The 26,185-nt window shown below is 40.6% G+C and overlaps 1 protein-coding gene across 7 annotated transcripts in view; it reads left to right on the top strand.

The window, feature by feature from the left end:
• The window catches only part of DMD (dystrophin), a 1,342,375-nt gene that overhangs the window by 276,073 nt on the left and 1,040,117 nt on the right, over positions 1-26,185 (top strand). For all 7 annotated transcript variants that reach the window (XM_087938163.1, XM_087938162.1, XM_087938165.1 and 4 more), the window contains exons 14-15: positions 6-113; positions 19,311-19,490. In XM_087938163.1, the coding sequence (XP_087794289.1) occupies positions 6-113; positions 19,311-19,490 (288 nt within the window). The remainder of the gene's footprint in view (positions 1-5; positions 114-19,310; positions 19,491-26,185) is intronic.

The raw sequence follows: 26,185 nt of genomic DNA on the forward strand, positions 1-26,185 counted from the left end.
TTTAGGGTCTTTTGGATATATGGTTTACTGAAAAGGAAGAATTTGTGACCACTATCCATACTACCGATTTCAAAGACCAGAAAGAAATGTTGGAAAATCTACAAAAATTGGCCGTATGTTGTTTTTGTGTGTGTGTGTGTGTAATCCTCATTTTTCTTCCCACTTTTCAACATTTGTATCACATAAGAGCCGCGGTGGTGCAGTGGTTAGAATGCAGTACTCAGTGGTGGGATTCAGCTGGTTCTCAATGGTTCACCCGAACAGTTAATTGCTTATGCAGTTTGGAGAACCAGCTAAAAATAAAGTGCATGAAAGGTTTTTTTTCCCCTCTCCCTTCAGTTAATAGCTTTGGCCAGACAGCCAAGAACAGTTACAGTTACAGCTGGAATGCAGCTGACACATCTTAAATAAAGTCAATAAAATAACAGAAACTGACAGGATTAGGGCAGAGAAACCCATCAATCACCCATCTAGGGATGGGATTAACCTCTTCCCTTCAGGAAGGTCAATATTACAAACATTTTCATTATAAAGATAATTAAGCAACACTTCTGTGATCAGCTGATACTCCCTGGAGTTCCCCAAGACTTTTGATAGCTGCTGTAGTGTTGGCTACTTCTTGTTTCTTCCTGGGGGGAAAAGATACAAAAGGGGACAATGATGCAGCTTGATCATACAGGCCATGAATGTAATGCATGTGTGGTCCAGCCAGTTGTATTGCTTCTGCTATGAAGCACCCAATTTAGAACATAGAGAACATAGAATAATAGAGTTGGGTTAATGGCTTTTGGCAGCACGCCCAGGCTTTCAATTAGCATGAGTGGCCCTCTTAGTTTCCCTCTCAGCTGCTACATTTGCTTTGGAGTTGACTTTTTTTTAAAAAAAAAGTGGGGGGGAATGGCTGTTTTAGGTTTTTTGCATCGTTTTAGTGGTCCCTGGCATTGTCCTTTTAGGAGTACTTCCCTCACTCTGTTTGAAAGCCTCTAGAGATGGAACACCCACAACTTCTGAAGGCAAGCTATTCCCATTGGTTGATTGGTCAAATTTTAGGAAATTTCTCCTTAGTCCTAAGTTGTTTCTCTCTTTGGTTAGTTTCTATCCATTATTTCTTGTTGTACCTTTTGGTACTTTGGAAAATAGATTGACTCCCTCATTTTTGTAAGAGCCCCTCAAATTTCCTGACAGTTAGAACAATTAATCAGTGGAACAACTTGCCTCCAGAAGTTGTAAATACTCCAACACTGGAAGTTTTTAAGAAGAGATTGGATAACCATTTGTCTGAAGTGGTGTAGGGTTTCCTGTCTAAGGAGGGGGTTGGACTAGAAGACCTCCAAGGTCCTTTCCAACTCTGTTATTCTATTCTATTCTAAAAATTGGAACAGTACTATTGTGCCTATTTTATTGTGAGTTGGACTAAGGAGAAATTTCCTAAGGGTTAGGATTAGGGTTAGTGAAGTTGGCCACATCCACTCAGTCACATGACCACTCAGCCATGCCCACCCAGCTGGTCATTAGGGCAGAGGACTGGTTGTTAAATTATTTGAATCCCATCACTGGCATTACTGCAGGCTACTTCTGCTGATTACTGGCTGCCAGCAGTTTGGTAATTTGGGTCTCACTAGCTCAAGGTTGACTCAACCTTCCACCTGTCAGCTTTGGAATCATTCATCGCTGCCATGTAGCTTGAGAAAGTGGGAGGGGGCTGATTTTTATTGAGTAGCTCTAGGTAGACAAAATAGAATTCTTTTGTTAGCTCAAGGTCATAGAGTGTGGTGAAGATACAAAAAGGAACTTACTTTGGGATTGGTTCATGTGATGTGATGATGAGAGAAAAGAGGATGGTTTGTAGTTTGGGACATTGTGGGAAGTCCGGGAAACTTAGTTTTGAAATTCCACAGATGTGCCTGGTGCTATTCTAATAAAGGTACTTTTGAGATTATGTGTGTGTCAGAGTTACTCATTGGAATGGAGGTTCCCTGGAATGCTGACATTATTTTGAAATTCTAACAACTACCAGCACTCCTAAGACGGGAGATATTAGGGGTTGCTGAACCCCAGGACTGATTCCAGGAATGGATCAGTATGAAGAATCAGCAAAGATGGAAGGTGAGACAGAAGGGGCTTGGGGGGGGGGGTTCCCGAAGATTAGCTGAATCCCCCAGCCTCCCTTCGGAGGAGGTAATGCAGGCCTTGAGGCATGCAGAAGAGAGACAAGATTTAGGAGCCCGGCCCAAAGGATCAGACTCGTGGGGGAGTTGTCAGATGGGACCAGAAGAAAAACTGCTGGAACAAATCTCTTTCTCAAGCCCTCTACATACTGCAAGGGAGGCAAATTGGAGGTGTGGAGCCTCAATTGCATCAGATGCCTCCCAAGACAGCAACCAGGGGATTACATCCCAAAGCCAATCGTTGGCAGAAATCTCAGAACAGCTTCACCTGCTAAAGGTGGAAAGTTATGTCTCAAAGCCACAAACTCTTCAACCAAGCTGGAGCATAATGCAGACCACTTTTACCTTCCCCAGTTTAAGGAGGGAAGGGGAATTCACACCAGTATCAGTTGGAGATGGCCAGCAAAGCAGCCCAGCCTGGCAGGATCGAATTTCAAGGGAGAGACGGGAGACACAGACTACAACTGGTATGTTATGAACTCCCAGTCCCCCACTCCCCAACCAGAAAGGAGATTACCTCCTGCAGAGAGTATCCCCCCAGGGTGGGAATTTTATCCTGGCCAAGGGTGGGTCCAGTGCCAGTGGATGCCAGTGCTGGCAATGCCCTGGCCCCGAAGAGAATCAGCAATCCCTTCCCAACAAAGGAATCTGCACAGGCAGCAGGCAGCAGCCACTCCCCCTTTCCCCACGCAGGGAATAAGGCAACAACTGGCCTCTAATCAACCCCCTCTTGGAGCAACCATGCAGAGGCCCTTCTTCCAGAGAGCCTCAACCCAGCCAGGCTTCAGAATACTCCTCCAAAGTAGAACCTTGCCAGGCTCCATTTATTCCATCTCAGCCTGTGGTTGCCAGGGCGATACCACCTCCCTGCATCCCCCAGACCAGACCTGATGCTGTTCAAGGGCACTTTTGAAGGACGACATGAACATTTTGCTTATTTCCTCACTTGAATCTGGTCTCACATAGGCCAATTTGGAGGCCAATATGCAACAGAGCACGATCTGGTCACTGCAATAACAGATGGAATGAATGAGGGGGATGCTTCTGACTGGGTGGCTCAATTGCCCTTTGGATAGGCCCCAGAGCTACAGGATGTCAATGTGTTTATTGATTTGTTGAGATTCCAATTTGAGAATCCAGACAGTTCTGGTGGCCAAAAATGAAACCTGATGTCGAGGACTATGTGAAAAGCTGCTCAATTTGTGCCACAATGAAACACAGAACTAGGAAAACCCCTGGCCTCCTCCAACAAGTAGCTGAACCAACACAGCCGTGGGAAGAAATCATTAATGTCAGCATTCCAGGGAACCTCCATTCCAATCAGTAACTATGACACAAGCATAATCTTTAAAGTACCTCTATTAGAATAGCACCTGGCACATCTGTGGAATTTCAAAACTAAAAGTTTCCCAGACTTCCCACAATGTCCCAAACTACAAACCACCCCCTTTTCTCTCATCATCACATCACACGAACCAATCCCAAAGTAAGTTCCTTTTTGAATCTTCACCAAACTCTATGACCTTGAGCTAACAAAATAATTCTATTTTGTCTACTTAGAGCTACTCAATAAAAATTCCCCCCTCCCACTTTCTCAAGCTATGTGGCAGTGATGAATAAAGATTCCAAAGCTGACACCAACCTTCTGAGGTCGGTAAAATGAGGACCCAGCTTGTTGGGAGCAATATGCTCAGTCTGTAAACCACTTAGAGAGAAAAGTGATGAAACATGTGCCATGATATCACATTACTTGTGTTAGATGTTAGGACACAAATGTCAAGAGGCTTCTCTTTTGAATACTCTACCAAGATTACTGTTCCAAATAATTCCAATAAAACTGGAAATACTTCAAGGAATTAAACAGATTATTATCAAACTTTATTTGACAAGGTAAAAAAGCAAGAATAAATCTGAAACTGTTACAAGACTCTAATAATGGATGAGGCTTTGGGCTGCCAGATTAGAAGTTATAATACGACATCTGCACTTATGTGGCTAAAAGAATGGATAAACTTGAGATCTAGACAATCATTAACTTTGGAGGGTCACGACTTGCAATTGTGGTGGCACACCTTTCTATGGCATGGGGAAAATAAAATACACAATTATTTCCAAGGACACTACATTAGAAATGCTCTGTTTTCAGTATGGATAAAAATTAAGGAAAAACACTAATTGAAAATACCAGTCTGGCTCTCCATGATGGAGGTGTTGATACATCCAAATGTGGTTGATATGGAAAAAATAATAAGATATAAAGATACTTTGAATGAGAAAGGGAAACAGGAACCGAATAGTCAAGGGATAGATTTAGCATGGTGACCACAGATATAAATACAACCAAGATATGAAAAAGATGCTAAAATATATGGTTTTTATAAAGAAGCAACAGAATTGGACCAGATTCTAACAGGAACTAAGGAGAAATTAATTTTAAAAAATTATACCTACCTATTGATTGTTAGACTGAAAGAAGAGCAAGTAAAGGAAACAATGATAGTGTGGGCTAAAAACTTTGGTTATTCTATAGAATTGAATCAATGGTAGAAGTTGTGGGATCGAAATTATAAATTAAAAATGTCTACTGCATACAAAGAAAACTTATATAAAATGTTTTACAAATGGCACTTCTACCAGCAAGATTAGCCAAGATGTTTAAAGATATGTCTGCTAAATGTTGGAAGCGTAATCAGATTCCAGGCTCGTACTACCACATGTGGTGGACAAAAGCATGCCATACATATTTGGATAAAAAAATGATATAGGAACATATGGATTTAAACCAGAAATATTTCTGCTGGGTATCATACCAGAAAAATATAATAAAGGGACTATATATCTAGTACTACATTTGTTATTGAGATTCTGAAAGCCTCAGTTTGACTTTATTGAACAAGTAATTAATGTTGAGTCACGGGCCATTCTCATATCAGACAATGATGAACAGCAGTTGGAAGCCAAAATAATTAAAAAGTGTACTATAATGTTTCAGGCCTTATATAACCTTATGCTAAAATTAATATATTACATGTCCTATTACTGAAAGTGCTAAAATTGCAAAAAATTGCAATAAATTCGGTTAGCAGGTAATTAATATTGATTATGTTCCAAGTAATTTGCCTAGAACTAAGAGAATAAGAAGTCTGTTGGTGTCGCCATTTCTGATTCCTACTCACAGATCCTATTCCTACTTGAAGAGATATAACAACCAAAGCCATGAATAGGTATGGTTTTGTGTTTTTAAAAATGAAATTTAGATTTGAGTTATCTCCCTACATTGAATGTTGCCCACTTCCCTGAAAATAACAGTGGCTATGCAATAAAATATACCCTGAAATAAAACCAGCTCAAACATTAAAAAACTAAGCTCTTTTTTATTTTAATGTTTGAATGTCACATCCATCTCTATTGGCATCAAAGCAGTTGTCATGCCCTGTCGGAATCTGATTCAGAGGGAGAGACTGAGCAGCTGACAGGGAGTGGGAGTGTGGCTCCGTTGGCTGTGGAAGAAACTGGGGGAGGGCAAAGGCCGGCTGGGCAGAGCAGGGGAGAAATAGAGCAAGGGAGAGGGAATTCAGAGGAAGACCCAGGCCCACTCTCTCTTCATCCTAGGGCATGCAGGGAGGAACGGAGAAGGGATCAATGTGAGTTGTGTGGTTTATGGGGGAGGAAAGGGCCCTGATTCCCTTTATTAACTGCAGCTGGGAACACAGAGTTTAAAAAGGGAAGCTGTGCACAGCAAACTTGTTAGGAGCAAATCGTGAATTATCTGGTATCGTCGAGGCTTATCTGGGTTCCTGGTGTCTTCCCAATGGTGTGTTTTGCTGGCCTTTCAAGTCTACAATTCCTTCTCTTTCCCTGTCAAGTTAATTACTGCAGTGTGGTTTGTATGGATTTTTATTTACAGTTTGTGTGTAGTTTGTTTTTGGACTGAATTTCCTCCACTTAAAGACTATTCTTGGGGAATTTTTTCTCCAGCTGAAGGTAACCTGGACATTGGGGGCAACGTTGGAGGTATTAAAGGGACATTTTTTGCTTATTTGACTGTGTTGCCTTTGTGCCACACCCTGGGTCATCACAGCAGCTGAAAGAAAAACTATCATACAGACATAAAGAGAAGAGGCCACTGTGAGTGTTGGATATAAATAAAAGCAACCACGGTAGTGATGAATATATAGAAAAGCTTTCAAATTAATATGGTTTTTAATATGGCACTTTTTTGGGATAATGTATAATTAGACATCAACATGTCTCAGGCTTTTTCTTGTGATAAAACAGAAATATATATTTTAAAGTTTTTGGCCATCTGATTGTTCAGATTAATTAACAGGTATGAGACTCTTGGTTTAAAATTGCTACTAAGATCCCTATTGTCTCACACGCTGAGTACAAATTTAATGTTCTTTAAAATATGTCAAAATTGGAGACCCAAAATGGTACTGAAATCTCAGAGACTTAATGACCTACAAGATCAATTGACAAGTGAAGAAAAATTTGGTGATTTAGCGGTGGGAGTGGAGAATAAAAAACAGCTATTAACATTAATATTGACAGCCGGAGAGGAAGGAGTGACTAGAGTTTGAAATCAGAGTGTGTATCGGCTGGAATATATTTAAAGATAGATTGATTAAATACTTGGACTGAATGGGTGGTTTGTTTTCTTGCTGTGAATGTGGTTTGTAAAGAGAAAATTTACAAGGAGTCATTTAGAGTGATGGAGAAGTGGAGAAGTACTGAAGGAAGTAAAAAGGACATGGGGCTGGAACAGTGACTATGCTTAATAGAAAGAAGAAGACATTTTGAATGAAGGTGATTTAACTGTGAACTTATAAATAATATCAAGTACCTTAAATATCCCTAATTATTGGAGAACTATTTAAATATATAAAATACAAAATCAAAGACATGGAAAAGGGACTAATTGTATAAGATTTAGACAATAGAATTTTGGTGTAAGAAGGTAAAAGGTGACTTCCAGCTGACGTCATGACGGGACCAGAAGCAGCAAACAGAGGTCTCCATTCCTGTGCTGGCTTCTCGCCATTTGTGGGCTCCGGACAGAGCCAAAAGCCACCTTGGAGGGGTGGTGAAGCTAAGGAGAGGTGCTCAGTGAGGTTCTAGGGGAGAATGCAACTCCCCCATGGAAACCCTGAGCTTGCTCTCTATGCCACAATGGAGAGAAGAACAGCCAAGATGGCCGCTACAAAGTTGGGACAACCGTGAAACATCTAAGTGCAGCACTGGAGTGGAGATTGGGAAGGTGTTTGGAAAATTTTATTTTCCCCAAAAAACTATAATAGAGAAGATCAAAGAATTGTACTAGCAGTGGCTGGGAAATAGAAGAACAATTGGGAAATGCTAAAAGTTTTTTTTTTAAACTGAAACTTTTAAAATGAATTAATTTGGAAGAACACTAATTTGGAATTGACGAACGTACAGGATTTGGCATTGAAAAGCACTAATTTGAATGCTGGAAATGTTCTAAAGAGAAAGAATATTTGATTTTTAAAATTGGTGAAGCTAAATAAAAAAGAATGGAAAAAGCTTGGCTGTGAAACTGGACTAAAAGCGCCACTTGTTGATGATAGAAAATTCCTGTAGATCCTTTCAAACTAATAATTTCATCAAAAGAAGAAAGTAAAAAGGAATAAAAGAAAGACATTATAATAAGACCCCTGGAAGCTGAAATATATCATAATTAAAGAGTAAGGATACAAAAGGATATTACCTCTGGAATTATTGGTGATTTGGACTGATTAATGCTGGAAAAATAAAGATCTGAGGACATTGATATTTTAAAAACAAAAAAGAATCACTGGTTGAAATAAAATTTACTGAATACTGGACAATTGGAATAATAAGCAATATAAAGATGAGTGACATATGTAAAGAAATAAAGATGGACATTCGAGCCATGAATGAGATGTGAGACAGAATGTTGGATATATGCACTAAAATACAGAATATAGAGGAAAATGCAGAAATGGTTAAGGTAACAGAAGAAGAAAGCAAATGTAATAAAACATTGTTATCGGCTAAACATTTGTGCTACATTAAACTTTTTTTGATATGGTTCCAGATCTTTAAAACACCTTGACAATTTTGTTACAAACAAATGTAAAAGTGTTGGCACACAGTACAATCTAAACATATAAACTTCAGGGAATATATTTTTAAGTCCAAGTAAACCATTTGGTTTTTCTTTCTTTGTTAAAATTCATTTGAGTAGTCCAGAGACAATGTTTGTAAACTGCCACCTGATGTTTGATGGGACTTTTATGCTTTATGGGGCTTGTGCTGATGTAAAACTTTTGAAGATTTATATGGATAAATGTACATTTTATGTTATCAAAAATTTTTCATGTCATAGCATTAAGTAAGATTAATGAAAGCAACATATGCTTAAGGTTATGCTGACAGATGGCCACCATTTTTTTAAAAAATTAAAAAATCTTTATTAGTCAAATTTTACAATTAAAAACATATTTCCATTCATTACAATATGTTAATAACAGTGTTCACTCACATTGACATATTCCTAAATGTGTAACTTATTACTAAATATCATTACAATTATTTTTACATTCAATTTATAGCATATATTCATATATTTACATGTTTATTTACATAGTTATACACAGTATTATTTCATCTTACCATAACCTTTCTTTCATTTATCTACGTCTACTTTCTAGCCAGTTCTACCATGGGTTCCAAATTTCATGATACTCTGTTTCTTCCCTCTCTTTCATTTCCAATTGAAAGCCTGTCTATTTCTGTGCATTCTGGAATCTTTTTTATAGTATCATGGTTTCGGAAGGAGTATTATCACATTTCCAATTTTGGGCATAGGCAATTCTTGCCGCAGTTATTATATGTAATATAATATATTGATTTTTTTTTGCCAATTTTATCTCTTTATATGCCTGTTAGGAATATCTCTAGTTTCAATTCATTTTTCTGTTTTGTGATTTCTTCAAGCCAATTCTTAATTTTAAGCCAATAATTTTTGGCTTTAGGGCAGGTCTACCAATATGGGAAAAAGTTCCCTGTTCGTAATTACATTTCCAACAATTTGCCGATCTGTTAGGGAACATCTTAGCCAACCTTGCCGGAGGTAAGTGCCAACGATAGAACATTTTGTACAAGTTCTCTTTATAGGTTGCTGATAATGTTAATTTGTAATTTACTTCCCATAATTTTTCCCAATTTTCCGAATTGATGCTATAACCAAATTTTTTCACCCAAATTATCATGGTCTCTTTTACTATTTCTTCTTCCATTCGGAATCTTAAGAGATAATTATGCATTTTAGTAATAAATTTTTCCTCTGTCCCCTGCAATATTTTATCTAATTCCTGCTGATCTTTGTAAATTCCGTATTCTTCTATATTTTTCTTATACCTTGTTCGGATTTGTAAATATGGCCACCAGTCTATCTTTATTCCTTGTACCTTCAATTCTTGATTTGATTTAAATTCTCCTTGTTCATCCAATAATTCTTTACATCTCACTATTTTATTTAGATCTAGGATAATTGGTTACACCATTGCCTCCATGGTGGATAGCCAAATTAGAATCTTCATATAATGATTTCTCTTAATTCTTTCCCAGACAGATAGTAGGGTGACTGGGAGGTTTGAGCCTGCTGTGCGCTTTGAGTCTGATGTGTCAGAAGACACAGGTTCGAGTGATGAGGAGGGTTTGGCCAGAGCCCTTGGGTGATGATCAAGCTGATGAATGTTGGGTTGATGTAAGGACTAGACGTAGGCTGAGACGTCAAGCACAAATGGAAAGGAAACGTCAAATCAGGGACTGAGTAGAGAGACTGACACGTTCCTTCAAGGAATATAAGGAGGCGTGTTAGCTTGGAATCCTCATTCAGGTCAAACTTTGTTATTTACGTTCGCAGTTTGGAAGAAGCCTTCTGTTTGCCTTTCGGATTTGATTTATCGTGCTGCTCGTTATCTGGGTTTGTATACAGCTTCTGGGAAAGCTGCCAATGATGACTACAGAGGAAAGTTAACTCTGTTGTTCCTGATATTGTCTGTTCATGTTTTTTCCTTTGGACATTTGGACTCTCACCTTGTGGTCACAGGTGAGACAGAACAATTTTTGACCCGAACCCTCATCCCATCTTCTAACCAAGATGGACAAAAACACAGCTAGAGCAGCAGCAGCTGCAGATTAATCAACTTCTGCAGGATAACCAGGTATTGCAGAAACAAGTCACCCAGCTGATTAACCATCTTACGCTGATGCAAGCTCCTGTTACTCCTCCTGCACCTCCCCGTAGGAAATGCCCGGTAGCTGTGCCGGATAAATTCTCTGGACAGCCTGAAATGTTCCCAGCTTTTATGGGGCAGTGTCAACTATTTATGTCCTTACAGCCAGAAGATTTCCCTGATGACTGGGCTCGGGTGGGGTTTGTTATCAGTCTCTTGTCGGGTTCGGCTGCAAGATGGGCCACTCCTTTGTTGGTGCAAAATAGTCCTTTATTGAATGACTATCAGGGCTTTTGGCACCATTTACATTCTATGTATGAGGACCCCATAAAAACTCAAACCGTGGCCAGATGTTTAAAGGACATTCATCAGGGGAAACGCCCTTTGCAAGAGTTTATTGCAGAGTTTCGTCTGCTCTGCATGGACTCTGCTTGGAATGAGACAGCCCACATGGATGCTTTTCAGGAGGGTTTGGCAGAAGAAATTCAAGATGAGTTGATGCATGTGGAGCCAGCTCTAACCCTGGATGTGCTGGTGGTGGTGTACCTGGACAACATTTTGATCTATTCTAAGTCCAGGGAAAGCTACTTTTGCCAAGTTCGCCAGGTACTACAACGTCTTCGGGAGCATAGACTATATGCGAAACTGGAGAAATGCCTCTTTTTCCAGATTTCCATAGAGTTCTTGGGACATATCATCTCTCCCAAAGGCATTGTCATGGACCCACGCAAGGTGGAGGCTCTGTGTAGTTGGGAACCCCCTCGTTGAGTGAAAGATGTACAACGTCTCTTGGGGTTCGCTAATTATTACAGGTCCTTCATCCCGGGTTTTGCTAAACTGATGGATCCCATCACCCAGCTCCTTCGTAAGAAGGTTCCATTCCAGTGGGGGCCCCCACAGCAACAGGCCTTTGAGGCCATCAAGAAAGCCTTTGTTGCGGAACCGATCTTGAGGCATCCCGACCCCATTGTCCATTTGTCGTGGAGACGGATGCATCCAATGTGGCCATTGGGGCGGTGTTGTTACAAGCCCCAGCGGATGGCGCACCTCTTTTTCCATGTGCATATTATTCACGGAAACTTACTACTTCCAAGCGTAATTATACAATTTGGGAGAAAGAGTTGCTGGCCATTAAGGCTGCATTTGAGATTTGGCGACATCACCTTGAGGGGGCTTGGCACAAGGTGGAAGTTCAGACGGATCATCGTAATCTGGAGCACTTGACCACTGCTCAGAAATTGAACCAACAACAGATCCGATGGTTGTTGTTCTTTGCTAGGTTCAATTTTTCGGTCACGTACATCCCTAGTGGTCAAAATAAAAAAGCAGATGCCCTGTCCCGCAAACTGGAATATCTGTGTCCTGAAGAACCTCTTCCTCCACGTACGGTGCTACCACCAGAATCTTTGGCCGTTATCCAGGAACCAGTGGATTTGAGGGCTCAGGTACGAGAGGCGCAGCACTTAGATGATTGGTCGCAGCAGAGAATGGAGGAAATTGGGCCTGACTCCCCATGGACTCTGGAGGAGGGTTTACTACGACATCGGGGTCGATTGTACGTGCCCACCAGGACACTTAGAGCCCTCATCATGACCCAATGTCATGACAACCTAGCTGCGGGTCATGTTGGGTTCTTCAAAACCCTTCATCTGGTCACAAGGACTTTTTGGTGGCCTCGAGTCCAGCATGATGTCTTTGCTTATGTTGCCTCTTGTGTACCATGTCGGCAAACAAAAGCTGCGTTTGGTGCACCTCCTGGCCTTCTTCAACCACTACCAACTCCGAACCGACCTTGGGGGGCAATTTCCATGGACTTTTTAACACACTTGCCCTCTTCATCGGGTTATACGATGGTACTTGTAGTGGTTGACATGCTCACCAAGATGGCCCATTTCATCCCATGTAGAAGGTTACCATCGGCTCGTGTTACTGCCCGGCTTTTTCTGCAACATGTATTCCATTTGCATGGCTTACTGGACAGAGTTGTTTCAGATCGCGGTGTCCAGTTCACCGCTCAATTCTGGAAGAGCTTAATGAATGCATTACAGGTGCAAGTATGTTTAGCGTCGGCACACCATCCAGAAACCGATGGCGGGACTGAGAAAGTAATTGGCATCCTCACCCAATACCTCAGATGTTTTGTTAATCAACGACAAAATGACTGGCTGACCTATCTTCCGTTGGTGGAGTTTACTTTTAACAATTCTCAGCACACTTCCACTCACATGACGCCTTTTTACGCAAATGTGGGTTACCATCTGAGGTTTTTCCCTTTGTCGATCTTGGATTCCCTGGTTCCAGAGATGTGAGAATTTTTATCGGAACTGCATTCGGTGCACCAATTGGTCTCACAACAATTGGAACGGGCTAAGGTGGACTACAAAAGGTTTGTGGATCGTTCGCGTCGGGCGACGCCTCCTCTGGCTATGGGAGACAGAGTGTGGTTATCCGTGAAGCATCTATGGGTCAATCATCCAATTAAGAAGTTAGACCATCGCTTCATTGGTCCCTTCCCTATCAAAGCGGTCATCAATCCTGTTGCTTATCGGCTCACCCTACCGCGCTCCATGCGCATTCATCCTGTCTTCCACCATTCCCTTTTGGTACCTGACACCCCATCATGTACTTTCTGTTCTCCCGATGATACGGGTTCTCCATCTGGGCACAGCGATGAGCTTGTTGTCGAATGCCACGGTGGTTGGCATTCATGATTCACGATGGCTGAAAGGACGATTTCAGTACTTCGTCGGGAGGCTGGAGAATGAAACAGAGATTCGTTCCTGGGAGGATGCATCCAAGGTGCATGTCCCGGACCTTATCTGGCTATATCATGCACAATTTCCATCAAAACCACATCGGATTGTCAGACTCGGGGGAAGGGCCCTGCAGTGAGGGATAGTATTGTGACTGGGAGGTTTGAGCCTGCTGTGCGCTTTGAGTCTGATGTTTCAGAAGACACAGGTTCGAGTGATGAGGAGGGTTTGGCATTGGAATTTGAGCCTGCTTTAATGGGAGATGCAGACGTGAGCCAGGAGGATGAGGAAGTGTCGGAATCACCGTCCTCTCCAGAAGCTTCCTCATCAATTATGCCTCAGATGTCAGCAGATGACCGACAGAACGTGCCGGAGTCTTTGGGTGATGATCAAGCCGATGAATGTTGGGTTGATGTAAGGACTAGATGTAGGCTGAGACGTCAAGCACAAATTGAAAGGAAATGTCAAATCAGGAACCGAGTAGAGAGACTGACATGCCCCTTCAAGGAATATGAGGAGGCATGTTAGTTTGGAATCCCCATTCGGGTCAAACTTTGTTATTTACGTTCGCAGTTTGGAAAAAGTTTTCTGTTTGCCATTTGGCTCTGATTTATAGTGCTGCTCATTATCTGGATTTGCAGACAGCTTCTGGGAAAGCTGCCAACGACGACTTCAGCCAGAGGAAAGTTAACTCTATTGCTCCTGATATTGTCTGTTCGTGTTTTTTCCTTTGGACATTTGGACTCTCACTTTGTGGTCACAGGTGAGACAGAACAGTAGAGTGTCTCTAACTTTGTGTCTCTGGAAACATGAATGCATGCCATTCCCACATGAACGCATGCCAAACAATCTGCAGGTCATGCCCCTCTATTGTTAACACTCTTTTATTTTCAAATTTACCCAATCTTTAATCCATGTTAAATGGCCTGATAATAAAGTTCTCAATCTGAGAATCCAAAACCTCCCTTACTTCTACTATCCTGCAGAAGTTTCAATTTTATCTGGGCCTTTTTCCCCTGCCAAATAAACTTTATCGTTGTTTTGTTTAGTTCTTCGAAAAACTGTTTTGCTAATTTTATTGGAATCATTTGAAAAAGAAATAGTAATTTAGGCAGAATGTTCATTTTTATCATGGCTATTCTTCCTATCAATGACAGCTGTAGTTTCCCCCAATTATCCAAATCTTTTTGTATTTTTTGTAATAACTTGCCATAATTATCTCCTTTTATAGATGAACACTTTGCCGTTAGCCAAACCCCAAGATATTTCACCTTTTTTGTTGCCTAGATCCCCAATTTCTTTTCCAGCTCTTCTGTTGTATAGTAAGGTTTTTGGTTAATATCTTTGTTTTATCTTTATTGATGTGTTCATGTGGGAAGGGAAAAATATACTGCGTTCATATTTCCAGAGACACAAAGTTAGAGACACCCTTCTATCTGGGAGAGAATTAAGAGAAATCAGTGACTTTACCAAATTGTTCTATTTCTTGTAATAATGTGTTTCCTATTTCAAGGGGATCTTCTATAATGAACACCATGTCATCTGCAAAAGCTTGTGTTTTGTATTCTTCTTTTTTGACTCTCAGTCCTTTTATTTCCTGGTTTTGCCTAATTTGTGTTAATAGTATCTCTGCTGCTAGGATATCGCCAATAGTGGCAATAGTAGGCATCCCTGTCCTTTAAATATATTAAATTTTTCAATCAATTCACCATTTAAAATTATTCTTGCCATTTGGGTAGTATATATTGCTTCAATCATCCCTATAAAATTTCCTCCAAAATCCATCATAATTACTTGATTAGTAAAAAATTTTGTGCTATCGTTAAACCTTGGATATAGGCTTTAGTTGTGTCCCATAAGTTTTGTAATGTTGTTTGAGCATTCGTGTTGTCTTTCAGAAATAGTTTTAGTTCTTTTTCCAACATTTGTACATAGTTTGTATCTTTCACCATTCTCTGATTTAAGGTCCACCTTCCTCTCCTTTTTTCCCCTTTCCATTTCAATTTTATGATCTGCCCAGGAATTTGGCATTATTTCTATTTCCTCAATGTCTTTTCCTACTTCTGGGTCCATCCACATCATATCTATCCTAGACCAGGAATTATGTGGGTTCAAGAAAAATGTATAGTTGCTCCTGCATATTTAATTCTCTCCACATGTCTTTTAAATTTAATTCTTGTGCCATTTTATGAAAGGTATTTGGCAATGTTTTTCTCTTTTTCTTGTTTTTGTTGTTGCTTGTATAGTCTTTTTCTATGTCTACCACCATGTTAAAGTCCCCAATAATACATACATTGTCCTGTTTCCAATTTTCTGATGGAACCTACTATAAAATTCTTTCTGATTTGTGTTTGGTGCATAAATTACTATTAACAATATTTTTTGTTCGTTGTTATTTCTATTATTAGGATTCTTCCTTTTTCATCTGCAAATATCTGCTTTAGTCTCAACCAGCCCTCAGCTAGTATTGCAGTAGCAATACCCCTTTTCTCTTTATGTAACAAGGCAAGATGTAATTTCCCTAATTTGGGTGATTCTAAGATGTTATCATATTGTTTTTTGATATGTACCTCTTGCAAATGGATGATGGCCATATTCTGCTTTTGGAGTTTTTTAATGTTTTTTTCCTTTTAACCAGAGAGTTCAACCCATTTATATTGATTGAAGGTAGATTAATTTCCAGTTCCGTATTGTTGCTTACATAGGGTTCTCATTCCTCTCTTTACTCTTGTCTCTCTTTGCGATCTTGTCCTTATCCTTTCTTCTTCCTGATGTTCCGTTTCCAATCTTTCACTTCCTGATCATGTTCCTTTTCTTCCAGTTGTTGCTCCTCTTGTCTTTTACTCTCTTTCTTCTCTACTATCTTGTTCTTCATCAGACGCTAGATAATGTTCATAGAATTCTTGTGCCTTGTCAAGTGTATCAATTCAGAAAAAAAAATTCTTGCCAGGAAATCAGCATGCCTTCTGGTAACAGCCACCTGAACAGTATCCTATTTTTAATTAATTGCGATGATAAAAAGTTGTAGTTCCTTCTTTGTTCTCTCATCCTTCTAGGAACCTGCTTTAATGTCACTATTTCTTTCCTCTAGTTCTTCATCTCTTGTTCTTGCATACACTTCACCTCTGTTTTTCTTGTAAACCTTACGTGTACCTCCCTCGGTAGTTTGTGTCTCCATGCATAGTTGGTAAATATTCTGTACGTTTCATCTATATTGTTTCTCATTTCTTGTTTGGTCTTCAATAAGGCATTAGTCAACAACTCTGTCATGAGGTTAGGGTGATCTTCCTTCTTACTTTCTATAATATTTTGAAACCTCAAGAGAAATGCTGAACTTTCCATTTCGAGATGCTTCTTCGAGATCACTCTTTGCTACCATTAAATTTTGTTCTATTGTTTCAAGCTTCTTTTCAATTTAGTCTGTCCTGACTACCACCATTTTTATTTTCTGTTGGTTCCTGGCCATTGCTTCCTGTTTACTTCCTATCTTATTGTCTAATTTACGTATGTCTCCTTTCACCTCACCCATCTCACTTTTTATTTCTTCATGATTTTTTTATATCGATTCTTGTGTTTTCATCATCATTTCCTGTAGCATGTTGCCTGTACATTCTGCAGACTCGATGCCGATCCTGATTTTTCACTACCTAACATACTCTGGACCTTTATCCAGATTGGGAAGTCATCATTGATGTTGTCTTCTTTCCTGCCTTGGTGATTGTTGTTGTGGTTGTCATTTTCAGAACTGTGAATAGCTGACTCCAAAATACTATATATCCCTAGCTTGTCTAGACTTATATTATATCCGTTGTCAAGTAATAACAAACAACATACAATATGCAGTATATTCTCTTATGAAGCACCTCTAGCTATGTAGCTATTGTGGTACCCTCTGTAGTATATTAAAATTATAATAACTATAATTAATTAGCTATACGTTATTCCTCCACTTCTAAATATTAATATCAATAACTATCTTAAACTAGTAACTAGTTAAACTAGTTACTTTTGTCCAAACAATACAATAAATATCATAGATTTAATAATATAATAAACGACTAACTAGATATATTCTACTATATAATATAATTATAGTTGATAGGTTATTATGATAGATTTAGTAATACAATAAATAAATAACTAAATATATTCTACCATATATTATGATCTTCAGTTGATAAATTATTAATACTTAATATAATAAAGATGTTAATCCATTGTTAACTAATTATTATCTTTAATTAATATCACATTTATCAATAGTACAATAATCCAGCAACTTAAAATATTAAATAATATCTATCAGTTACACCATATTAATACATAATCTTATCAGTTATGGAAAGTTTTAAATTCATAAAGGAAGAAAAAGAAAGAAAAAGAAAAAGTGGAGTATAAGATAATACAAATATATATCCTGTAAGTTCTATATACTGTATATAATTTATCTTTTGTACCATAAATTACAGTACCTTTTACCTTCTTTCTTTTTAAAAAAGTTTTTTATTTTTTAACTATTTAAATACATTTTTGTGAGAACAGTGTGGTTATAGGTATTCTACATTTTAAATCAATCATACCCATAATCACAAATACAACTTATTCTCTATCTTCTCTACTCAATATGTTTATATTTTAATCATTCATATCATATCATTAACCATTCAAAATTTCATCTTAATTTATTAGTTATCCATTATTAACACAAACATCACAAAGAAACAGAATAAGCCTAGCACAAAAATGAGGTATAGGAATGCTTATTATAGTGCAGAAACGTGAAGGGGACAATTATGTTCAATAGTTTGCTTTGCTTTGCTTATGCTTAGCAAAGCACAGTATGTTTGTGAAATGGGGTGAAGAAATGATTTTAGAACTAGAAATAGCAAAGCCATGATGATGGTGGTGGTGGTGGTGGTGGTGATGAAGATGATGATGATGATGATGATGATGATTTATTAAATTCATGTGTTGAATGACACTCAAGAATTATGGGTAACCATTTGATGAACAATATGTTCAGAAGAGCCATGATGGTGCAGTGTTTCGAATGCAGTATTGCAGGCTAATTCTGCTGATGGCCAACTGCCCGCAGTTTGGCAGTTTCAGTCACACTGGCTCAAGACTGTCTCAGCCTTTCATCCTTCTGAGATTGGTAAAATGAGGACCCAGATTAATAGGGGCAATATGCTGACTCTGTAAACTGATTAGAGAGGACTGTAAAGCACTGTGAAGCGGTATATAAGTCTAAGTATAATATAATACCAAATACAGCAAAACCAACAAAGAAATGTTATTTTATGTCCTGTCATATGCCATAACACATTCTCAACAAACTTTGTTTTTCTTTGAAATTTCTGAAAGGGTTTTCACAAATTTACTGAATTTTTGTACAGGTATCCTAACAACATTCCTCACAATCTGAAATTACAGTTTTCCCCTGATTTTTCAGCTTCAAAAGATCCAGGCTGTTACACAAAGTGCGACACCTTAATTTCCAGTTCATTATTCTAAATTCATTGGGTCCCTCTGAACCAGGATGAAAGTGTGAATCCCACATTCCAAAAAAGAATGAAATATCTGAATTAGTTTATATTATTAAAAGGTATGAAGAACAAAACAGATATTTGCAAACCCCCAAGGCAAATATTAAGTTATAAGAATCTTCTAGAATAACATAAGCAGCCTTATTCTTACAGAAGTTGTGGAGCAGAAAATTAGAATTCCTCATTATTGGCTAAACTACATCTAGTTCATGGTTGGCCAAAACAACTGAGATTGCTTAATTTTGTTCTAGATGTCAACTCGTAAAGCATTCCTGGCTTGCTCTTGAGTTGCCATAAAAAGGAAGGGGGAGAGATCTAATGGAACAGTTCAGTTGCTATGACCAGAAGCACATTCCACGCATACCTTTCTCCAGATTGTGTCCCAGGTTACCATGTATTGTTTGTTTGTGGAAAGTACCGTCTCATTTTATATATTGTATAATAAGGTGTCCATTCTAATTTATTTTTACAGGTTGTGTGGTGTATTTACTGATTATATTAATATAACCAGCATATTTATTTCTGGATGCAGTAATACAATTGTTTCATTTAAAATTTTAACTTGTACCATTACTTCTGACAGGTTAATACGTTTTCTTTGTTATGTTACTTTTATAGATCTTGAAAGGAGAATTGGAAATCAAGAGACAATCAATAGATAAACTGAATTCTCTCAGCCAGGAAGTCCTCTCAGCAGTAAAAAGTAAAGGATTATCACAAAAACTGGAAGGGTGGCTACAAAACATTAGTCACCGCTGGGATAGTTTGGCACAGAAGCTGGAGGGCAGTTCTAAGCAGGTTTGTCCAAACAGCCTGATGGTTAATGACAGTCAAATCATTGTTGAATCATTTCTTAGCCATGATGTTTGTTCTTACATAAAGAAATGCTTTATTTCAGGCCAGATCAGCATTGTAGTTCATCTTTGTGGGCCAGCGGCAGGACAGATGCCTCTTGCAGCACCTGTTGGCCAAAATGAGATGCGAGAGGTCTGTGTGTGGCCTCCCTGCACCTTCCATGGCTGTCTGCCGCACCCTACCAGCCAAAAACAGGCGATGTGGCCCATTTTGGGGACTTTTTCCAGCCACTTTTGGCCTGTTTTTAAGCCCTTTTGGGGGGCTATTTTTGGCCCTTTTTTGGCTGTTTTCAACCCATTTTCTGTCTTTTGGGCCCAGTTTTTGGGCCATTTGAGCCTGGTTTTGGCCTGGTTTGGGGCCCAGTTTCAGCCAGCAGAGTGCTGCAGGAGGACATGGAGGGTGAAAATGAAGCGCAGGGCCCCCTGCATGTTTAGCCACCAGAGGCACTGCGGGCTGGCCGTTGATATTTCCAGGCCAGCCTCACGGGCCGGATTTAAGTACCCCATGGGTCAGATCTGGCCCTCGGGCCTTGAGTTTGACACCCCAGTTTTATTTCCATCTTAGACACTCAACTATCCATATCAACTTTCAACTCTGTGAGGTGGCAGCGCAAAAAGACCACCAGGATTCAAAGTTGATCCAAGGAAAAAGCTTTATTGAATACACATCTGCAGATGGGTTCCACCCTTGGCAGCTGGGAGGAACACAAAACATAGCTTTTGCTCTACTCTTATACCCTAAAACTACCCCCCCATTATGCAAATGGCTTAGTTTACAATCTACCTTTCAGGATACAAGTTACAATTTATTACCTTATGGTACCTAGCTCATAGCAGGCACTTCCCTAATTGGTATCTGGCATTTCAAAGACATTCCAAGAGAGTTTAATAGTTCCTGGCACTTCAAAGGCATTCTAAGATTGGTCAACATTTTTAATTGGTGCCTGGTACTGCACTTCCTTACTTCAAAGACATCCCTTTCAACATGAGATTTGAGTCATAAAAATGGATACTTTAATTAACACTTCTCACAATCCCCCCTTTTCTTGTTCCATCCTTGACTCAAACTCAGTTAATAATAAGTCTGCTGTCTTCCATCCCTCTTCAGGAGATTCCTCCAGGTGCCCCAAGGGGTCATATTGTTGTCTTAACACCATCATTTGTTCAGCAACCTGCCTTTTGGCTATCAGGGAGAGAGTGCTAGTTATCGTGCAGATGAATATAGGAAGAACACATGGTAGTATTACACATCCCACTGCAATGATACCAATGAGTGCTACTATGGCTTGTAACCCTGGGAGCTTAGGAAACCAGGATCCAAACAGGTTCCCCATACTGAATCCTTCCCAAGTCTGGACCGGTACATGGGCTACTTTTACCATTCAGTCTGCTATCTCCTGGATCACCTTTCCACTCATCAATTTTGACGCAGCAGTTTGTTAAATTAAATTTCCCACATACTCCTCCCTCCTTAGCAAGCAAATAATCCAGAGCCAAGCGATTTTGCATTATATATGTTCTTGAGCGTGCACTTTCTTTAGCTAAATGTGTCATAGCCAATATAGTTTCATTTGTGATTATTTCTACTACAGCTTGCAAGCGGATTAAGCGATTTAATAAGTAAATTGGGGTTCAATATCCATAAGTCCCGTCCTCCACCCACATGGCCGGTCCATAATAATAAATTATTCTTTCCGGCGGCCACTCAGCATCCTTCCAGACCCCTTTATGGATGTCCTTTGTCCCTCGTTTCACCCTAATGTTCCCTATTTCTTCATACACTGGCACTCCTAATACCTGTCGTTGCTTGAGAGGTAATAAGAAGAAACTCGGTCTTATTGCTCCCAGAACGCATGACCCAAACCACTTTGCAGGGAGGATATTATACGCATACCTGCCACAAATCCAATACAACCCATCTGGGGTTGTCCAGGGTTTCTGTTCCTCAGGTCTTTTCAGAAAATCCATTTTACTTACACTTTCTAAGGACCTTGCTGTTTCAGAGATGTTTCCCCCGGACCACCAAGTCTGGTTCTCCCATACTCCTAGACACTGCAGAGACCCCACATTGATGGTTCGATCTGTGGTTTGGTTCCTCTGGTAACATACATTTCCAACTAGATTAGTGGTAATAGCCCATATTTCTTCTCCCTTTTGCTTAAAGGTATAATTGGCCTGGCTCTCTGCTACATAAGTATAATTAACCTCATAGGTATAATTGACCTCCCATGGCCACTGCTCTCCCATGTTGGTTCCACCACACACAAAATAGTTCTTGACCATCAATTCTTTGGCAATAGTTTCAGCTAGGGCCAGGAACATATTTTGAGCTTTGGGGGGCAAGACTACATCTTGTAATTTTTGAAACTCCTGATAATAAGAGTAAAACAGAGAGTTTTCGATAGGATTCAGACTATGTTTGATCACCTGAATCTTGAGTTTCACAGATGGGTTGGCTCCTGTCCCTTCTATCCCTAACCCATATTCATCTTGATATCCTTTCCAGGATTGGGGTTTCAGCCAATTTTCAGGGATTGGTAATGTAAGATTAATGGGATTACACTTATGACGAGCGCAATTGGCATCGGGTACCCTCAGCCTATTCATGTACAACTTCTTCACACTGTCTAATCTTGGGATAGTATCTGGTCTTACCGTTAGCCCCATTGTCTGAAAAGTAATACATTTCTCCCAAAGCAGCCCAGTACAGAAGGTGCCATAACCGCAGTCATTCCATGAGGCTCTTCTCCTAGCACACATGTATTTTTCATTTCTTGCGTATGCTCTCCTCCAACTCAAAGACCTACACCCATTATCTCCCTCATCCATTGCCTCGCAGGCATCAAAGGTTACTGACTGTGACACCTTGGGATTATAGAAGTCATGGTTCACCATTACCTTGTTCCCAGCCTGAATCTTTATAGTGTACCTATGTGTGGGACCCTTCAGGTCATAACATTTGACATTCCCTCCATCCTTACAAATGGAGTAAGATGTCCCATTGTAGATACAAGTCCCGGAGTCTCTTTTCCTGTAACTCAGTTGAGTATGGAAAATTAGAGTCTTTGTCACTTGTGTCCCTGTTTTTGTTGTTTTTATGCATTGATCACATTGTCCCTCAGTCTTAGCTTTTGTCTTTATTTCAGTCTCTCCTCCTATCCTGCTCGTGAGTAAGTAAATAGTCACTAGGCAAATCAGCTGCATGTTACCGCTTCAGAGTTAACTTCAATGGCTGACCATCCACTGGAATGGCCTTCCAAGGTTTCTCAAGTTCCGGTGCTCTTTTGACTCTGCTGTAATGCATCCAGCCTCCTTCCCGAGTGCGAACTGCAGATTCAGTTGTCAACAGCACCTGATACGGACCTTCCCAGCTGGGCTGCAGCTTCTCACTTTTCCAAGTCTTTATCAGAACCCAATCTCCAGTCTCAAAGGGATGTTGGCTCCCAGCAAGAGGTGGTCGTTGCACCAATAGTCCCTGTTTATGGAGAGAAAGCAAAGACCTGGACAGGGCCTGCAAATATTTTCTCAAGAACAAATCTTTGAATTCAGGAATTGGATTCCCTATTTTTGCCAAGTAGGGTCGCCCCATTAGCATCTCGAATGGAGAGACCCCAGTGTCTTTCCTTGGACATGTTCTGATTCAAAGCAGTGCCAAGGATAAGTTCTTTGTCCATGGTAACCCATTTTCCAATTGTAATTTGGTCAAATGTTTCTTCAATTCCGCGTTCCCCCTTTCCACTTTTGAACTGGATTCTGGGTGCCACAGGGTGTATAAATCCCATTTCACCCCAACTGCTCCCATCATAGACTGCAGCACTTTTTGTGTAAAATGTGTCCCCCTGTCAGAATCAATAGCTTCCATCATCCCATAACGAGGAATAATCTGTTCTAACAGGATCTTGATTACTGTGGGGGCAGTGGCTCTCCTAGTCAGATAGGCTTCCACCCACCCTGTCAGATGATCTTTAATCACAGGTAAATATTTCCAACCCCCCTTCTCTGGTAATTTGGTGAAATCCATCTGTGCTCTCTGAAAAGGCCAGCTTGCTAGGGGTCGCCCTCCCATTTCTTTCTTCCTTGCTGCTTTCTTGTTTACTTTCAAACATATCAAGCATTTCCAACAGATGCTCTGGGCTAGTGTCCACATTTTAGGACTCCAAAAATGTGGCTTCACAGCTGTCACCAGGGCCTCAATGTCCTCCCTCATGTATCTTCTCCAGAATTCCTCTCATTACATTCACGGGAACCACTCTCACCCCCTCTGAGGTTCTCCACCCATTCTCCGTTAGTGTACACCCTTCTTTTTCCAACTCATCTTTCTCTTTTCTCTCCGGTTTCCAATCCTCATCCTCTTCCATTTCTAGCAGGGGAATTGATGCCATTACCAGCTCCATCTCCCCTGCAGCTTCCTTTGCCCACTTGTCTGCCCACCTGTTCCCAACTACCTCTGGGGTGTTCCCTTTCTGATGAGCATTTACATGCACTATTGCCACTTGATTTGGCAGTTGCAGAGCCTCCAAGGCCTGTTCCACAAGCTGTAATTGTTCAATTTGCTTCCCATCAGCCTTGATAAAACCCCTTTCCTGCCAGATCTTACCAAAGGTATGGATCACACCCCAGGCATATTTCGAATCAGTCCAGATTGTCACATCAATCCCTTCAGCCAACTCTAAGGCCCTTTTCAGAGCAAGCAACTCGCACTTCTGTGCAGACCATGAGGAAGGAAGGGAGCCCTTTTCTGTGACCTCCCCTTCTCCTGTCACGACTGCAAATCCTGACTTCCTCTTTCCTTCCTCAACCCTGCTCGATCCATCCACAAACCACCTTTCCCCATCTTTCAAAGGAGTCTCTTCCAGATCCTCCCTCACCTTTGTCATCAAATCTACTTGCAACAAACAATCATGGTCCTCAGCTTCCCACTCCTGCCTTCTCCCTTCTAAAATTCTGCTGGGTTCAAATTCCTGTCAGTCCCTATCACCACATCAGGATTTATTCTCAGAATGGTCTCATATTTGAGGATTCGCCCTTCTGTCATCCAGGTTGTTGCCAACTGACTTAGCACAGAAGTAACCTGATGAGGAGAATGCACCACAAGCCCCCACCCCAAAGGTTAACTTCTTGCTCTCTACCACCAACATAGCTGTAGCAGCCACAGCCTGCACACAGATTGGCCATCCCCTCACCACCGGCTCCAGAATTTTGCTCAGAAAGGCGATGGGCTGGTATTGCCCCCCCCTCTTCTGCGCCAACACTCCTAGTGCCGTTCCCTGGGCTGCTGACACATACAGATGAAATGGGAGCTTCAAATTGGGCAAAGCCAAAACCGGTGCGGATGACAGTGCCTTCTTTAAACCCTCCCATCTCTCATCATCTCCCTCTAACCATTCTATACTCTCTCCTTTTCCTACCAGCTTCCTGTGCAGGAATTGGGCTAACACAGTATACTGGTCCACCCAGACCCTGCAATATCCCAACAATCCAAGGGCTTTCCTGACTTCTGTCTTATTTCTGGGAGGAGCCAGGCTCATCATCCCTTTCACTCTCTCAGGATCCAAGGACTTTACCCCCTGCTGAATATAATGCCCCAAATATTTCACCTTCCTTTCCACAAATTGGATCTTTTCCCTTGAAACTGTCAATCCTTGCTCCTTCAGCCAATTTAGCAAAGCCACAGATGCTGTTCTAACCTCTTTCTCTTTTTCCCCAGTCAACAACAAGTCATCCACATACTGAATCAACATGATCCCTTTCCCTTTTTCAAAAGACACTAACTTTTCTTCCAAAGCCTGTCCAAACAACAAAGGGCTCTCAGTATAGCCCTGGGGGAGTACTGTCCACCTTAACTGCTGTTTTCTCCCACTCTCAGGATCATCCCATTCAAATGCAAACAGGTCTCTACTTCCCTCCTCAAGGGGGCATGCCCAGAAGGCATCCTTCAGATCTATCACAGTAAACCATTTGTCTTTGGGAGGAATTCGTCCCAAGATAGTATAGGGATCAGGAACCACTGGGAATCTGGGAACCACTATGTTATTGATCCTCCTCAAATCCATCATTAATCGATGTTTCCCATCCTTCTTCAATACCGCCAATATTGGGGAATTGAAAGGTGACATAGCAGGCTCCAACATGCCCTGTTTCAACAATCTATCGATCACAGGCTTCAACCCCTCCCTTCCCTTTCTGCTCATTGAATATTGTGATGTCCAAAGCTTCGTTACCCCAGGCTGTACTTGAATCTTAATCGGCTGAATGTTCATTCACCCTGCCTTCTCTCCTCCTGCCCAGACCTCATCCGAAACTGCCCTTTCATCCTCCACAGTCATCTTACACATCCTTATTCCCTTCCCGGTATCCCACAGCTGGATATCGAACACAGGCAACAAATCTCTCCCCAGCAAATTCACTCCAGAATCAGGAATATACAACACTTCAGCTTTAGTCACCACTTCATTCATCTCCAGTCTAATTTGTTCAAACACACTCACATCCTGTGATTTTCCACTCACCCCAACTACTTTTATCACTTTCCTTGATCTATGTGCACCCTCTACCGGGTCACACACAGAAGTCCGGCTTGCGCTGGTGTCTATCAGGAACAGCTGCTCCTGATGGTTAGGACCCACTAAAATGTTTACC

This window comes from Pseudonaja textilis, chromosome 8, assembly GCF_049901715.1.
Source record: "Pseudonaja textilis isolate UNSWEBS1 chromosome 8, rPseTex1.2, whole genome shotgun sequence".
Classification (NCBI taxonomy): domain Eukaryota; kingdom Metazoa; phylum Chordata; class Lepidosauria; order Squamata; family Elapidae; genus Pseudonaja; species Pseudonaja textilis.